At 61.9% G+C, this 16,579-nt stretch overlaps 2 protein-coding genes across 4 annotated transcripts in view; one reads left to right on the top strand and one right to left on the bottom strand.

Annotated features, from left to right (window-relative positions):
• RABEP2 (rabaptin, RAB GTPase binding effector protein 2) overlaps nucleotides 1-16,579 on the top strand; it is a 28,177-nt gene that overhangs the window by 10,170 nt on the left and 1,428 nt on the right. For 2 of the 3 annotated variants that reach the window (XM_032326802.1, XM_032326801.1), the window contains one exon: nucleotides 106-788. In XM_032326802.1, the coding sequence (XP_032182693.1) occupies nucleotides 106-207 (102 nt within the window). In that variant the 3' untranslated portion in view covers nucleotides 208-788. Of the gene's footprint in view, nucleotides 1-105; nucleotides 789-16,579 lie in introns of those variants that run through there. The other variant, XR_004281674.1, reaches the window with a different exon arrangement.
• ATP2A1 (ATPase sarcoplasmic/endoplasmic reticulum Ca2+ transporting 1) lies at nucleotides 744-15,734 on the bottom strand. The gene is made up of 23 exons (XM_032326785.1): nucleotides 15,414-15,734; nucleotides 15,052-15,069; nucleotides 14,579-14,661; nucleotides 13,076-13,180; nucleotides 12,246-12,384; nucleotides 10,273-10,353; nucleotides 9,319-9,404; nucleotides 8,867-9,164; nucleotides 8,584-8,750; nucleotides 7,021-7,109; nucleotides 6,648-6,750; nucleotides 6,303-6,434; nucleotides 4,813-4,935; nucleotides 4,486-4,704; nucleotides 3,445-3,780; nucleotides 3,086-3,306; nucleotides 2,782-2,984; nucleotides 2,501-2,586; nucleotides 2,275-2,408; nucleotides 2,036-2,153; nucleotides 1,743-1,860; nucleotides 1,444-1,488; nucleotides 744-1,028 (listed from the first exon to the last, which is right to left on the bottom strand). Exons 1-22 carry the CDS (start codon nucleotides 15,529-15,531, stop codon nucleotides 1,484-1,486), a joined length of 2,982 nt encoding a protein of 993 aa, XP_032182676.1. The 5' UTR covers nucleotides 15,532-15,734; the 3' UTR covers nucleotides 744-1,028; nucleotides 1,444-1,483.

Below are 16,579 nucleotides of genomic sequence, written 5' to 3'. Positions count from 1 at the left end.
CCGGGGAGGCTGGTCCCAGGCCCTTGCCCTCGGCAGGGCTGGCGGGTGGGGGTGGGGGCTTCGTTGTCCCACAAGGGCCTCTTCCTCCCTCACCGGACCCCACAGGTGCGCCTGGAGCAGATCCGCCAGGCAGAAAGTCTGGAGCAAGTGCGTAGTATCCTGGGGGAGGCGCCCCTCAAGGACATCAGGGACATCAAGGACACCTGAGGGGCTGGAAGCCGCCCCCCCTTGGGGAGACTGCCTTTCCCTGCCCCGGAAACAAGGAGCCTGGGCTTTGGCAGGGGCGGTGGGGGGGAGCTGTCTCAGGATAGAGTCTTTGTCCTCTCCAAGCCTGGGGTTAAGAGGATGGGGCCACCACTGTCCTGCCTCCCCGGCTCCTCCTCCCAGGGTGGCCGGCCTTCTGCTCCCAAGGACGACACCTGGCTGGGGGTCCCAGCCCCCTCCAGGAACCAAAGGTGTAGACTTCGCCCTGCGGCTTTCTGGCTGCCATGCTGCCTCTTGGGTCCCAACCCTCCTGCCGCTGTCCCCCGAGCCAGACTAATGGCTGTGCCTCTTACGGCGCCGTCCCTTCCCTGAGGCACAGCCGAGCTGCGGGTGGTGGCCGGGCGCCTCCAGCCCGTGGCAGCCCGTGCCTCCACATGCGCGCGCTGGGACAGGCCGCCGCTTTCCGGACTGCATGACACTAAGACGCTTGTCCCCGGGGGCCTGACCCAGGCCCCGAGATGTGCACGGAGGCAAGACCAGACTTTTCTGTCATTTATTTTCAATAAATAAGCAGCTCAGCTCAATCCGTCGCCTTGTCCCTGCAAGCCCCATGGGGTCGGGGAGGGGAGGTTTCTCCAGAGCAGAAGGGAAGATGGGCTGCGGAGGGCCGTGGAGGAGGGGGGGGCCCTCGTGTTTATAAACAGAAAAACGTCGGGGAGTGGAGGGGACTGGGAGTCTGGGCCGCGGCTCTGGCTGCAGATGCGTCACTATGGGGCGGGGGAGGGGCAGAAGGACCGGTTACTTCCTTCTTTCGTCTTCGGGATCTGGAAGGAGAAAGGGAAGAGTGAGGCTGGGGGGCAGGAGGGGAGAGGAAGAGTCCCTCCCGCGCCCTCCGGCCCCTCCGCGCCCGCACCGTCCCCTGGAGGGTCAGTGCAGGCCCCCCCACCCCCGCCCCAGACTCACCTGTGTCCCGGCCCCACTCCTCCCCAGCCCTGCAGCCCCCGCAGCGGACAGCCCAGCGCCCAGCGCAGCGCAGCGCAGCCCCGCGGCCGCCGAGCGGACCCGCAGAGTCCGGACAGCGGCCCGCCCCGCCAGGAAGCTTGGCCTTGGCAGCGGCAGCGGTGGGGGGACCTGGGGGGGCGGCGGAACAGCGAGCGCTAGTGACCTCGGGTGCCACCGAGGGGGAGAGGGGCGTGCGTGGGGGCGGGCACAGCAGCTGGGGCGGGAAGAGGGCGATACCTGTGACACGGTTCAAAGAGATGGAGGAAGGGGAAACGGGTTATCCTATGGCCAGAGAGGACAGAGAGAGGACAGGTTACGAAGGGTGGAGGCCGCCGTGGGGGGCCAAGAGGGCTGAGGAGGCCGCGGGCGCCTGCCCAGGCTCAGAGGCATGGGGGCTCAGGGAACGGGCGCTGATCCTCTCGGGGCCAGGGCACCCCACTGAAAAGGAAGGGGGGGCGGGCGCCTTCGCAGCGCAGAGGGAGGGCTTATGGGGGGACCGGGGGGCAAACAGGGCTCGGAGGAGGGCTGTGGCTTACCCTCCAGGTAGTTCCGAGCAATGAACTTGAGGAGCTCATCGAGCCCAATGACTGGAAATGAGATCTTCAGGACCATGAGCCACTGGGTGAGGTCCAGAGCCCGGAGCTTGAAGATCATCTGGGACGGTGGGTGGAGGTGGTGAGGACCGGTGACCCTCTCAGGAGGGGCCAGGCAGGAGCCCCAGACCACCCCAGCCTGCCTGCCCCTCCCTCTGTCTGCACCGCAGCCCGGAGCGGCTCCCCGAGGGGCACAGGGTGGCGGGTCCCGGCCCCCGAGGGCTCCCCGCACTCACCGGCAGAGGGTCGACGTAGAGAATGAGGAAGTGGAGCGACATGGACAGGCAGATGGAGCCCACCAGCCACACGTTCACCCAGGGGGGCATCCGCAGGAGGGACTGGTTCTCCGACAGGCTGCGAAGGGGGACCGGGCGGGGCCCGGCGCGGGGACAGCAGAAAGCACAAGTGAGCAGAGAGGAAGCGGGAGGGCACAGCGGCCTCTGGCAGGCGGCAGGGGTGGGCGTGCGGCCCTCACCTGTTGAGAGCGTTGCACATCTCGATGGTAACCAGCACGGACAGGGCCATGGTCATGGGCTCGGGGGCCTCAAAGACCTCACAGTCCAGGCCCTCAAAGTCAGGGTTTTCCTCGTTGCACTGCATGAAGTGAGTCTGCAGGGGGCGGGGTGAGGAGCTGGGATCCCACAGGCGCCTCCACGCCTCCCTCCTGCTCCCCACCCTCCTCCCTGCTCTGTCCCCCCTACCAGCTGGTTGTAGGAGACGTGAGGCCCGTCATCTGCATACAGGAACCACCAGGCGGCCGCTCCCACAGTGGCTGCACCCACGTAGCCTGCGGGAGACAGAAGATGGGAGTTGGGGTCACGGCTGGGGAGACGGGAGGCGTCCAGAGGGCTCACGGCCACGAACGGCTCACTGGGGAAGAGGGGCCACCGGGGCGGCCATGCTAGGGAAGTGGGTGTGCCACCCTGGGGGTTGGTCCCAAGGGTTGGGAAGGACTAGGGGGTCCTCCATCCATCCTGCTCACCCCCAATCGCCATGTAGCGGAAGAAGAGCCAGCCACTGATGAGGGGCTCCTTGGGGCTCCGGGGGGGCCGGTCCATGATGTCCAGGTCTGGCGGGTTGAAGCCCAGGGCTGTGGCCGGGAGCCCGTCAGTCACCAAGTTCACCCACAGCAGCTGCACGGGGATCAGGGCCTCGGGCAGCCCCAAGGCGGCGGTCAGGAAGATGCTGCCAGAAGGAGGCGGTCACGTGTCTGTCCTGCCTCCTGACCCATGTGGGTCACCACCCCCACCGGCCCCCAGGGCCAGCCTCCCGCCCTGGCCACTCACCAGACCACCTCGCCCACGTTGGAGGAAATGAGATAGCGGATAAACTGCTTCATGTTGTTGTAGATGGCGCGGCCCTCCTCTACCGCAGCCACGATGGTGGAGAAGTTGTCGTCGGCCAGCACCATCTCGGACGCCGTCTTGGCCACGGCAGTGCCAGATCCCATGGCAATGCCGATCTCGGCCTTCTTCAGGGCAGGTGCGTCGTTGACCCCATCACCTGTCTGAGGGCAGAGCGAGAAGGTGGGACGCAGACCCTTGCACATAGCCCTTCCTGGTGGGCTGAACCTCCCTCTTGCTGCTCCGGTCCCCAAGGCGCCCCCCAGCGTGCCCCCAGCAGTACAGCCCCGCCGTCCGCTCACCATGGCTGTGATCTCATCGTAGGACTGCAGAAACTCCACGATCTTCGACTTGTGGGACGGCTCCACGCGGGCAAAGCAGCAGGCACGGCGGCAGGCCTCCCGCTGCTCGGCCAGGGGCAGGTCGTCGAACTCCCGGCCGGTGTAGGCTCGGTCCGTCACCTCTTCATTCTCCCCGAAGATGCCGATGCGCCGGCAGATGGCAATGGCTGTGCCCTTGTTGTCCCCAGTGATCATGATGACTCGGATTCCGGCGTCCCGGCACAGCTGAATAGATCCTGTGACCTCCTTGCGGGGTGGGTCCAGCATGCCCACCACGCCGACGAACGTCAGGTCCGTCTGGGGAGACGCCAGAGAGCAACAGGGTCAGGAAGGGACTCGGGAAATGAGCCAGGGAGGAAGCTGGGGGGCCGGAGGGATGATGGGAGATGGGGCCGGGCGTGCAAATCTCAGTGGGGCCTCGTAAGCCCAGGGGCGGGAGATGTACCTTGCTCACGTGTGTGCCTGGGGATGTGGCACTGCTCGGCCCAGCAGAGGTGGCCGCCCGTGTTTATTTCAAGGAAAGAGCTAGAACCGGGAGTTAGGGCAGTGGCTTCTGCTTTTGGAGGGGCCACTCGCTGGGTCTACAGGCCTAAGCAAATCCAGGCTACCTGCCGGGCCACTGGGTCCCGACAAGAAAACGAAAGAATGGACTCGGGTGCCCTTCAGAGAGCCAGTCTGCAGCAAGGTAAGGCCCAGGTACCAGAGTGCAGGTCTAGCCCCGCTCTCGCATTGGGAATATCTTATCAGGGAAACATGGGGAAGAACTGAGGATGCCCGGGGACCACATGGGTCTCTGGTCTGGAGGCAAGGGCCTCGCCTCATCTGGGACAGGTTCACGGCCACCGGCAGAACAGCCCTGGACTCACTAGATGGTTCCTATGGTCCTTCCAGATTCTAGGTTCTTCCCTGTGACTCTAGGGTCCATGACGCAGCAGGACACACTGTGGGCAGAGCCAGGGGAGGCAGATGACTCTGGGGCAAGCGGGGCTTCCGTCCACTCACCTCATATTCCATGAACCTGGCAGAGTCATCCAGGATCATCTCTTCTCGCTTTGGGGGGCTGTCTCGGGTAGCCAGGGCCAGGCAGCGCAGCGTGTCCCGGCCAGTGCCCCACTCCTTGATCACGGACATGATCTTGTCCTTCACCGGCCCTGTCATGGGCACCCGGGTGGTGCCAACTCGCACGTAGTTACAGCGGTCAATGACCCCCTCAGGGGCACCCTAGGAGACCAGGCGAGGTTTCAGGGACCCCTTTCTTCCAGGGCACAGTGATGGAGGGCAGGGACAGGAGAGGGCTCCAGGACCGGGAAGAAGGCTTCTGATTCTGACCTTAACAAACATCTTGTTGCCCACGGCAGCCCGGGATTTGGCTGGGGAGCAGTAGACGGACATGGACTTCCTGTCCCGGGAGAACTCCAGGGTGAATTCCTTCTTCATTAGCTGGCGGATCACCTGGGAGAGAGGAGACAGACAGGGAGAGGCCAGACATGAGACGGGTGGGATAAGAATGCTGCATCACAGAAGGGCGGAGACCCAGACCCTGAAAAACACAGTCAAAAAGGATCTGGAGGTCAGAGCAGACCACAAGCCGAGTCTCAGACTGGAGCTCCGTCTGGTACCTACAGCGCAAACGGAGAGAGCTTTAAGACTGGTGCTGTGGCTTTCTTACGCTGTCCAGTTTAAAGCACAACGAAAACAGGATGGCCCAGCATGGCACCATCTAGAACTTCCGGTGGTGATGGGAATGTTCTGTAATCAGAACCATCCAATAGGGTGCCACTGAGCCCAGTTCCTCAGCATGGAAAAATGTGGCTGGTGCAGCCCAAGAGGTGAGTTTTTACTTTTATCTCGTCTTAATTAATTTAAATCGCAATAACTACATGTGGGCCCCTAGGGACATGCTTGCTATTGGACAATACAGACCCAGTGCCTGGCACGTAGTAACAAATATGCCACAAAATCAAACGCGAGCCCTTTTCCACCCAGTGCGTCATAGAGACGTCAAGAGAAAACAAGTGTAAAAGTAACAATGAATAAGAGATAAGGTGATGTTTATATTAGCACTTGTAAATTTCTTACACACTCTCTAATGAGAGATATTTATTTGTTTTCATTATTCTTGTCTTATTAAGTAAAGCAGCAACTAGGGGTGCCTGGGTGGCTAGTGGGTTAAAGCCTCTGCCTTCAGCTCAGGTAATGATCCCAGGACCCTGGGATCAAGCCCCGCATCAGGTTCTCTGCTCAGCGGGGAGCCTTCTTCCTCCTCTCTCTCTGCCTGCCTCTCTGCCTACTTGTGATCTCTGTCTGTCAAATAAATAAATAAAATCTTAAAAAAAAAAAAAAAAGCTGCAACGAGCATCTTGTATATCCAAAAGAAAACAAAAGAATGAGCGATGTGGAGAACAAAATATGCAAGAGGAGTGCAATATACACGTTGAAGAAACATTAAAAGCAAAGTCTTAGAGAGGAACAGAGTGGGGTTTGTTCATCCGGACAAGGGAAGCACCACGATGGGTGGCCATGGCCTGTGCCCGATGCCTTCCGTCCGGCCAGGGACACATCAGGAGGCATTATCATCAAGGGGGACTGCAGCGAGACGGCGGCAAGGGGGCATCGGTCCAGGGGCAGGAGGGCCTACCCAAAGTCGGCCTGGCCAAGAACAGCTGAGGCCGGCTGCCCGTACTGGCTAGGGTCCTGGCATGGGGCACAGAGCCCTGCCCAGCTGGACTGGCGGCCTCTGCCCCCCAAGGTTCCCTGGGTCCCAGCCTGTGTGACCCGGGACAAAGAAGGACCCCATGAGAGGGAGCGCCCAGGCTCACCGAGTTGCAGGCATTGGCCCTCTCCACCTTTGAGAGGCTTCTCACGTCCGTGTTGAATACATTCATCTTCTCCACCAGGGTGGTGAGCGCCGTCTCGGTGGCCTCACCCACCTTCTCGTAAACACCTTTGGTCTGAGAGGACAGAGGAAGAAGAGGAAGTAAGTGCTGGGCACTGCCAGCCCCTTGCTCCCACCTTCCTCCTAGAACGGGAAGGGGGCGGGCCACTCCCTCCCCTTCCCACCCAGGAGAGGCCTCGGTACAGAGCGTCCCCTGCCCACGGGGCCTGGCGAGGAGGCCCCGCCTCGGCCGGTTGGAAGGGGACCGTGTCAGGAAAGGAGAGGTTACCTCATTGAAGTCCAAGGCGGAGTCATTGCAGAGGGCACAGATGGTGGCCAGTTCCACCAGCCCGTCATACTGCCCCGCGCGGATGGGCTTATCATTCTTCAGGCTGGCAGCGGGGCGGGGAGGAAGGAAGGAAAAGAGACAGGTAGAGCAGAACAGGGCCGAGATGCAGAGAGAACACGGGGAAAGTGGCGAGGGACAGTTGGGGACATGGCCACCGATGTGGAGCTCCATCAGGCGGGACAGAGAACAAGGCCAGGGAAGGAAGAGGAGAGAGAAAGATACAACTAGAGGCAGGCCCCCGGGGGTAGAGGTGTTGGGGGGAGGCGTCTGCGGGGGGCATGAGGAGACAAGGAGAGGGCTCCAGGGAACTTACACCTCTCCTTCCGGAGCGTAAGTGGAGCCAGTGATGGAGAACTCGTTCAGGACACAGACGTTGCCGTCCACCTTGTCGATGATAAACATCTGCAGGGAGAGGGGCCATGGGCACAGATGTCCAGCTCTCAGCATCCCCAAAGGCACTTGGCACCGAGGGGAGGCAGGGGCCGCATCTCTCTCCCAGCTGCCCTCAGAGACGAAGACAGCCTCCTGCCACTCCCTGGCCGTCATCCTCCACGTTCGGTGCTTACGGCCCCCGAAAGGAAGTCCCTAGTTTTTGCAGGCCACCCTGCAGGCCCCCTTGGATGAGTCAGTGAAAGGGGGCATGCGTGGCGAGGTGCAGGAGAGCCTGTGGCCCAGCTTCGCTCCAGCCGCTCACGGCCAGATCTTCCCGTTTCGCAGGAAGAGCCAGAAATCCGGGTTATTTTCCTGTGCAATGTCCTGACTTTCGAATGAGGGCCATCAACCCATTTTTAGGGGACAGGGCAGGAGCCTGTGGTCTGGCTTGGAAGCCTGGGCTTTGGAAGGTCCTGGAGAGGAGCCGCCCACCGTGAACTACACCCAGCAGGGGAGGGATGGGGCTTCAGAAGGGCTCCGACAGACAAAGGTTCTGTGGTCAAGTAAGTGCACAAAAACCCTGGCTTAAATGAAGGGGCACCGTCCCCGGCCTTGACGGGGGTTTCAAGTGCAAGCAAGCACGGGGTCTCCCCAGGGAGCACGCGGTACAGCCCTTCTCACTCTCTCTGACCGCCAGCCCTGAGTCTCGGAACGGCAATTGATGCTGGACGTGCTGTTTCACTGAACTCGGTTTACGGCAGGGGTTCTTTGCCTGGGGGTCCCTGAATGATCCCCCCCCAACCCCAATCCCCCTGCCAAGATGTCTGGAAACATGGGAGGGGGGGAATGACGGCTCTTATTTTCTCTCTGACATTGAGCATTTCCTCTCAGTCACGAACGCGGGCAGCAGACCACATCGATACTAGCACGCCTATGCCTGCCCCAACAGGCCCACAGCTCCTTCCCGCACAGATCGCCCTCAGAGCCCTCAAAATAGCCAGCGGGCTCCCGACTGCTTGGGCACCCGCCGCTGGGCCTGCTGCGGAATGCATTCAACCCGAAGCAGAAGTGCGCACGCATCGCCAAGGTGCCTTGAAGATATTTGGATGACCGTAATTCAGTCGTAGGTTTCCTCCGTAGCCCAGTGTAGTTTTTAAACAAGAGCCCTGTGTGTTTTATTTTTTTACATTTAAACTATCATCCTGAGACGAGGTCCAGACTGCCAAAGGGATTAAGCGCGCCCCGGTTTAGGAAATGCTATTCAAATGGGGCCCTCCAGGCCGGCCACGGAGGACGAGTCCGGGGCGGGGGCAGGGGGAGCCAGAGGGGCCCTCGCGCGTCCTTTCCATGGCTGGAAGGGTGGCGACCTATACTGGCCCTCCGCGCATTTCCTTCCCCGGCCAGGGGGAGAAGCTGCCAGCGATGAAGGCCTGACCCCATCTGTGGAGGGTTTATGTCACCCCAAAGGCCGTCTTGGGAGTGGGAGACCCCATCCGTCCCTGACCTTGCACACAGACATCTGGTTGGTGGTGAGGGTGCCCGTCTTGTCGGAACAGATGACGGAGGTGCAGCCCAGAGTCTCCACGGAGGGCAGGCTCCTCACAATGGCATTCTTCTTTGCCATCCGCCGCGTGCCCAAGGCCAGGCAGGTGGTGATGACCGCAGGAAGGCCTGTGGGGAGGCGGCGGGGGACGTGAGGCCCGCAGCCGGCGAGTGTTACCCTACTGGGAGAGGGGCCCTCTGCAGATTCGGCCAGCCCGCGGGCGGAGAAAGAGAGCCTGCCACACCTTCTGGGATCGCAGCCACAGCCAGGGCCACGGCGATCTTAAAGTAGTAGATAGCCCCCCGGAACCAGGAGCCCCCGTGGACAGGATCGTTGAAATGGCCAATGTTGATGAGCCAGACAGCCACACAGATGAGGGAGATGACCTTGGAGAGCTGCTCCCCAAACTCATCCAGCTTCTGCTGCAGGGGGGTCTTGTCCTGCTCCGTGGCGGCCATCTGGTCACGGATCTTCCCAATCTCGGTGCTCACACCCGTGGCGGCCACGATGCCTACGGCCTTGCCAGCGGCAATGTTGGTACCCTGGGAGGGCGGCCGAGAGGCGGGCAGTGAGGCGAGGGGCGGCCCTCCCACTGCACCCCCCAGCGGCGGTCCTCATCTCGCCATGCACAGCCATGTCTCTCCCCCCCAGAGGCCTCTGGGTCGGGCGCGTGCCAGCTGGCCCGGCCTGGCTCACCGAGAAAAGCATGTTCTTCTTATCCTGGTTGACAGCTCGGGGGTCAGGAACAGGGTCTGTGTGCTTGATGACAGATACAGACTCGCCTGCCGAGAAGGAGCCGCGAGGTTTTCGGATGACGTCACGGCCTCCCTCCTCCCATGCTTTCTGCCCCTAACTCTGGCCCTGCTTGGTAGGACAGGGCCTGGGAAGGACCTAGCAGCCGTTCTGGAGGAAGCTGGACTCTGGCCAAAGCCACTGGAGGCAGGAGGGAAATCCAACGCACTTGGAGTAAGAAGACCTTGACCTGAGCCCCAGCTCGACCCCTTATAAGCTGCGTAATTTGGGATCACTTAACCTCTGTTCTCTGTAAAATGGAGACGATAATACATAGACTTCAGAACCAGGCCTTGGCAAAAGCGAAAGAAGCTTTTTCATGGCAAGGGGCACAGTCACCGACAGAGCACCTTCCAGGGAAGGAGATGCCTTCCTGTGGCCACTGGGCAGGGGGTCAGGGGACCACCCCGGCCTTGCCTCCTTGGACCACAGGGAAGGCTCGCTGGCTCTTCACCTTCTCGCTCACAGTGAAGAACCTGAAGCAGCTACGGTTTTAAGTGCATCCAGACCCTCTAGCTTGTTCTAGAATCTATGGGTCCTCACTCAGGGCAGGAGGGGGGTGCTGTGGTTTTGAGGCAGCAAGACAGCTCTCTGGGTGTCTGAATGTCCACGTGGAAAGACGGGGTCGATGACCATCTGGAGAACAGGCACAAATGTCCTGCTCCCTCCCATGACCCCTTGTGTTTCAGGCTTATGAAGGTGAACCAGGTTGGGCCGTGCGGACGTCACGGGCGCCAGGGGGCCAGGAGGGGCCGGCTGTTCTCTTCATCCCTCTGGAGCTGCATCCCTGGGGGTCCCCTGAGCTCCCCACCTCCTCCCCGTGCCCCATGAAGCATCCTCCCCCCCGGCCCACCGGACCTGTCAGGATGGACTGGTCAACCCGGAGCGTAGTGGATTTGATGGCCAGGATGCGGATATCCGCGGGGACTTTGTCCCCCACTGTGGAGAGAGGGGGCGAGAGTGAAGTCAGTCGAGAGAGGAGTTTTCTTCCTTCCCAAGGAAAGCCCGATCTCCGTCTGACTACCTCACCTGGTTCCTCAGGGCACCGGGGCCGGGTGCCCTCCCCGGGCTTGAGTCAGGCCCTTGGCGTAGGCCGCCAGAGCCCCAGCACGCATCCCCCATCAACACTCATTCCAACTGCCCCTGTTGCTTTTCTCTCCTCCCTCGGCTGTGAGCCTGTGAGAGGGCCCAGTGCACGGCACATAGCACATGCTCAATAAACAGTGACGCTGAGCCGCTGAAGGGGAGATTAGGAACCATGCAGGTGTGTCATGAGACAGCAAAGTAGAGACGGAAACAAGAGGGAGAAAGGTGGGGAGAGGAAAAAAGTCAGAGAGACCGGGTGAACTGCAGAGACGCACCTCGGAGGGGAGAGGAGGCCACGGAGTCACGGCGGGGACAGGGGGAGGGGAACAGGAAGAAACAGGAGAAAATACGAGAATGGAGAAAAATCTGTGCAGAGCAGGACAAGAGGTAGAGCCCGAGGGAAGGATCAGAGGGCAGGAGGAGAGGGAGAAGCGGCAGGGGCCGCGGGGGAGAGGTCCCGCAGGGCCCGGCAGAGACCGGCGGAGACCGCCCAGCAGAAACGCGCCAGGCCCTGGGTTGCGCACCGGAGGGAAGGCAAGAAGCCACCCACAGTGGGTGAGGTGAGTGAGCTGGGGCGACTGGCGGGAGAGAAGGAACGGCCGAGCAGGCCACAGGAGATGCCCAGGAGGCGTCAGCCCAGGAAACCACCTTGCAGGTAGGCGGACAAGGCTGATGACGTCCGCCTCCCCCGCCAGACTTCAGGGCCTCTGTAGAGGCTAACGGCCTCTGAGGGCCTCTGCTCATCTCTCCCGGTCCCATGGATGGTCCTGGGGCTGGGGTTCATTGGGCCGCTTTCCTTTCCCTGTTTCTAAGGTTCCTCCTCCTGTGCCAGAGGAAGCGGACGGAGGAGGTCGGAGGTCGGAGACAGAGTCGGGCGGGACACCCTGTCACCCAAGCCCGAGCGATATTTATAGACATTCGTGGCGCTGACTCTGAACTGTCACTGTGGCCGGACGGGCCTGCGATGGTGCCCTGGGGTCTTCAGCCCCCCTCCCTCCCCCTCCCCGGGCCTCCCGTAGTGGCAACTAGGGCGTCTAGGGGAGGCGAGCGGGCCTAGATACGTTCCCCTCTGCCAGGGGCCTGGAGATGAGGGAAGGCCTGCGCAGGGCAAATAGGAAAACCGCTGAAGGGGGCAGAATCCCAGTAATCTTAGCCACCCAGCCCCCACCCTCCCCGGGCAGGCATTAAGTGTCCCTCAGCAGAGAGGCGGGGCCCATCCTGAGCTCCCCTCCTCCTAGGTCCCGTGCTCCCTGCTAGGGCCCGAGTTTCCCTTACATGGTTGGGGGCTTGAGCCTTCGGCCCCCCTCCTCCCTTCTACCCTCACTCCTTCCCCTTCAAGAGGCCTCAAGGGCACCAAGAGGTCAAGATTTAAAGCTGACCAAGCTTGGGGGTGGGTGGCAGGAGAGAAGCCAGGCCTCGGGAGGGGGGTGGAGACGGTGCCGTTGGCAGGGACTAGGCTCCACCTGTTGCTTGCAAGTGCTGGTGAGAGGAGGGGGAGCAGGGGGTCCGCCTGGAGTGTCAGGGACAGGACTGGCTGTTCCTGCTGAGACTGTGACGGGGAGGGCTTCTCTGGCCACGGTGCCCTGGGGTGACCTCCTGAGGAGTCGGAGAAGGAAAAGCAAAGGCTCCGCCATCCCAGCTCCCTCCCGGACAGCAGAGTCAGGGGCCCCCACCCTCCGCGTACACATCCTCTTGGCCTCGAGGTCAAGGCCTCCCTACCTGGACCACTCACTCCCATCACTCACCAGCCACCTCCACGATGTCCCCGGGGACAATGTCCCGAGCCTTGATCCTTTGTACTGACTTGCGGTCAGCCCGGTAGACTTTCCCCATCTCGGGTTCATATTCCTTCAGGGCCTCGATGGCGTTCTCTGCGTTACGCTCCTGGGAGGACAGAGTGGAGGCGAGGGGGGGTCAGCAAAGGGAGGAAGGTTGTGGAATGGGAGGGGACTGGCCAGGGAGGATCAGGACGGCCAGGGGCCAGAGTCCTGGGGGACACAGGGACATGACAGAGGCAAGGGCCGGTCACACAGTCCTGGCTCCGGGCATCAGGGAGGAGACAAACCCCGCAGGAGGGTAGGTGTGTGTGCGGAGGAAACTGTCATTTATGGCCCAAGACAGGCAAGGCAGTTCAGGGGAGACAAAAAAGGAGAATCAAAGAAAATCAGAAATCAAGGGACAGGAAAAGTAGAGCGTGATAAAGGACGAGAAGGAAAATCAAGCCCGCGTTGATTGACCTGCTACTATATGCCAGGCATACAGGGCCGGTAACTCCACAAACATCATCTTTTTCCCTCTCAGCACAGCCCAGGGGAAGGATGATTAGCCCCATTCTGTGAGGGCGGACACTGAGGCTGAGCGGGGGAAGGACCCTTCCTGGATTACAGAGCCAGCTAGGGACAGCGGCGACACCAGTCTCCTGTCTCTTTCCCGCACTCCGTCCCCTTTCCAAACTGGGCACTAGGAACAGAGAACACTTCCCAAAGGAAGTGACGGAGGAGGAGGAGACTGGGAGGGAGGCCGGCTTCACGTTTAGGGTCAGGATGGGAAGGAGTGAGGCGGGGTCACGGCGCACCTGCCAAACGCCCACGATGGCATTAGCAATGAGGATCAGGAGGATGACAAAGGGTTCCACAAAGGCGGTGATGGTCTCTTCGCCTTCCTCGAACCAGGCCAGCACCTGTGGCGAGGGGAAGGGAGGCTAACGGGGAGGAAGCCCCTCCAACACATAAAGACGGGCCCTGAGGACAGGAACACGCGCAGGAGCAGACCGGGCTGGGCATCGCGGGGGATACCGCAGCGCCTCCTTGGTCTGAGGTCCTACAGGCTCCAAAGCGCAGACCCACACGAGCACAGCCGCTGCTCTTGGGCAGCAGGAACCAGAGGGTGGAGACAGGCCCAGCTCGAGGGTTAACTGGGAATGCTTTTGGGTTTCCCTGGCCAGGCTGTTGGCCTGTAAGCAAAGCTCGCGGGACACACAGACCAAGGACCCCCGACAGCCACATCCATCCCTTGGGAGCCAGAACGCCTTAGGGAAAACCCTGTGGTCCTTGCAGACACTGTGGGGGAGGGGGGCCTACAGCCCTCCCCAGCAGCCCAAGGCGGGGAAGCTCCAATTTCATGAGGGAGCAGGAGGGGGATAGAGTTACGGGGCCTCCAGTACACACCCCACCCCAGCTGTCGCCCCTGCCAGGGAGCAGCCACAGGCAAATGTCAAGGAGCAAATCTGAGAAGGGAGAAGGGAGGCCCTGCCAGCGAGTACTCGGGGACCCACAGGGCCTCCATGAAGGAGGCCAGGCGGCAGGGGGCGTTCCTTGCCCCCAGTCTTGTCTTCCGGCGGGGCCAAGACGCTAAGGAGGACGCTCCAGGAGGCAAGCGGGCTGCTGGGTGGTGGGTGCCGCGGTGGGTGGGGTGGGGAGGGCTCCAGGGCCGGAGAGGCGGCGGCCCTGCGGCTGCGCGCGGCCCCGGGGAGGGCGGGCAGGCTCAGGCCGGGCGGGTGAGCAGGGGGAGCCCGGGCGTTCCAGGCCTGGTGGGCGGCGGGCAGCGGAGCCCCGGGACGGGCGAGGGGTCTGGCGGCGCCCCGGGCGCGCGCGGAGGAACCCTCGCTCCGGCCGCTCCTTCCCGCCTCTGGGAGGGGAGTGTTTGCCGCGGCCAATCAGCGTCGGGAGGGCGGGGCGGGGGCTCCGGGACGCTCGGCGATTGGCTGCGCGCCCCGGGGCACGCCGGGAGCAGCGGTGGCCGGAGCTCCGCCGAGTCCGAGCCTGAGCCGAGCTGGGGGGACCGGCGCTTGGGGGGTAACCCGAGCCCTTGAAGCCCTTGAAGCTGCGGGGGTGGCTTAGCTTCGGTGTTTTGGCTGAGAACACCCTTAACGCTTAAAATAAAACCGGCCTGTGGGGTGTGGAGGAGGACCAAGGCATACGCGCATCGGCGCCCCTCCCCCACCCCCAGTTCTGGTCTGGGGAAGAGGATGCTGAGGGCTTGGACCACTGGAGCCGACGAGCCGGAGCCCCCGCGCGCCTAGGTGCTTCAGACCCCCGGCCCACACCCCGGCCAGCCCCCGACGCCTGCCCGTACTCACGAAGGAGATGCAGGCGGCCAGAAGAAGGATCCGCACCAGGAGGTCTTCAAACTGCTCTACCACCAGCTCCCACAGGGACTTCCCTGCGGGGGGAGGCAGAGGAGGGCGGGCCCCGGGTTAAGGTCTGGTGGATGAATGGCGGGACTCGAAGGGCCGGCGGGGATCCAGGGACTGAGCGTGGCCTTCCAGGCTGAGCAGGAAGGTTCTGCTCGGTACTGAGAGGGGACTGAGGGAACTCAGCGGGCAGGCGTCCAGACCCCGGCCCCTCAGAGTGGTGGAGGGCACTTAGTTGCTCAAGGGCTGGAGGCCTCATGGAGCAAGTGCGTGGGAGCCGCTGTCCCTAGCCAGATTCTAGCCTCTGGGAGGGAATCTGCCCCGGGAGTCAGTAGGGAGAAGGTGGGGAGAAGGGAGTGGGGCACGGTGGTGGGGTGCGGGTCGGTCATTAACAGAGCTCAGGGATTCCGGTGACTTACCTTCTTCAGCAGGGAGCTCTGTCCGGGGGAAAAAAGAAGAAAAGGACATATTCATTTGGGGTTCAGTGTCATGTCCCCCACATGCAGGATTCTGGCTAAGGTAAGAGAACCGGGCCACCAAAAGGGCATCTGAGGTTCACCAAGGTCATCCCATAAATCCTCCCAAAACTCTAGTCTCAGGGACCCTGTCTTGTTAGTCTCCTCTTACCCCCTGAAGGCCCTGGACCATGGCCCAGCTCTTCCCTAAGGTACTCCAGAGGGAAAGACTCCAGTGTGTGTAAGTGTGTGAGTGTGTGTCTGTGTCTGTGTTGTGGCGGGGGGACAGGAGGGCGTTGCCAGCCTCTCCTCCAAGGGACACTTACCATTGGGGCCGTATTTCTCCAGATGCCGCTTCACTTGGTCCGAGCTAAGGCCTGTAGTCTCGCTCACCCCAAAATAGGCCAAACATTCTTCTGTGGTCTTGGAGTGTGCAGCCTCCATTGTGCTCCCTTCCTGGGGGCCAGGGGGCGGTGTGCTCCTTCTGGGGGGGTTCTCACGCTTCGGGGGCCTTCCTCAGTGTCCACCTGCCTGTTTGTCTGGGGTTTTTGCTTTTTCTCTCCTGCCCCCCCCCCACGTTTCTCTTCCTCCCACGAAGCTCTGACCCCCGTCCCACTGGCAGCAGCCGGCCACCCCCCCAACCCCCAGCTGGTCCTTATGAGGGAGTCGGGGGGGCCGGGCTCTCCCCCCGCCCGGATCAGGGATTGGCTGGCTAAGACTCTGGCAGGAGGGGTCAGAAGAAAGATATTTCTGCTGACAGAGGGGGAACAGTGGGGCTGCAGCCTGAGATGTCACTCATGAGGGAAGCTAAGGTGGCCCCAGCCCCAGGGAAGGGGGGGCAGGGAGAGACTTCACCGTCTGTGTTTTGCTGACCCCTCCCTCAGTTGCCTGGACTTCCTCAGTTGTACCGAATTTCCTGTTCCAAAGTCCAACCTGCAGTTCTTCCCTCCTACTCGGGGGCCTGCACCTCGCTCCTTCCTGACTCCCTCCTCTGCCGCCCAACCTCTTTCTGCTGCCATGGTCTCCTTCCTCACCCAGTTTGCTGAAAGGGCAGCAGATACTCCAGCCTTCCGGGGATGGGAGAGGGGGACAACATCCTTTGGGGGCCACAGGAAATGGCTCTAGAGGGACAAGGGGAAATAGGCAGGGGAGAGGGTCAAGGGGACAGGGCAGAAGACGGTAACCCTACCCTCGGGAGGGGTTGCTGCAGCCATCAACAAGGGATTTAGTGTCCAAGCCCTGGTGAGCAAAGCCAGGACTGCCTGTCTCTCTCCCCCAAACTCCCCCCTCTCCATCGCTCTAACTCGGCCTCTGGAAATGTAGCCTTTAGGGGGCCCACCCGTCCCTGGCAGGGAATCCTCTCCCCAAGAAAATAGGATACCCAGGCAGCCAGGTAATCCAGGAGGCTACAGAATGTGCTGATGATGGCGGGGAAGGGGCCAATGTTTCAGGATGGGGGCAGTCACCCCAAGTCATGGAATGAGGGCCCCCC

This window comes from Mustela erminea, chromosome 20 (assembly GCF_009829155.1).
Source record: "Mustela erminea isolate mMusErm1 chromosome 20, mMusErm1.Pri, whole genome shotgun sequence".
NCBI lineage: Eukaryota > Metazoa > Chordata > Mammalia > Carnivora > Mustelidae > Mustela > Mustela erminea.
This window is presented reverse-complemented; position numbering and strand designations above follow the sequence as displayed.

Coding starts and splice junctions, on each gene's coding strand:
- ATP2A1 (XM_032326785.1), bottom strand. CDS start 15,531: ATGGAGGCTGCACACTCCAAGACCACAGAAGAATGTTTGGCCTATTTT. Junction 3,781..4,485: donor CCAGGTTCATGGAATATGAG/GTGAGTGGACGG, acceptor GCGTCTCCCCAG/ACGGACCTGACGTTCGTCGG. Junction 2,587..2,781: donor CCGCTACATGGCGATTGGGG/GTGAGCAGGATG, acceptor TGTCTCCCGCAG/GCTACGTGGGTGCAGCCACT.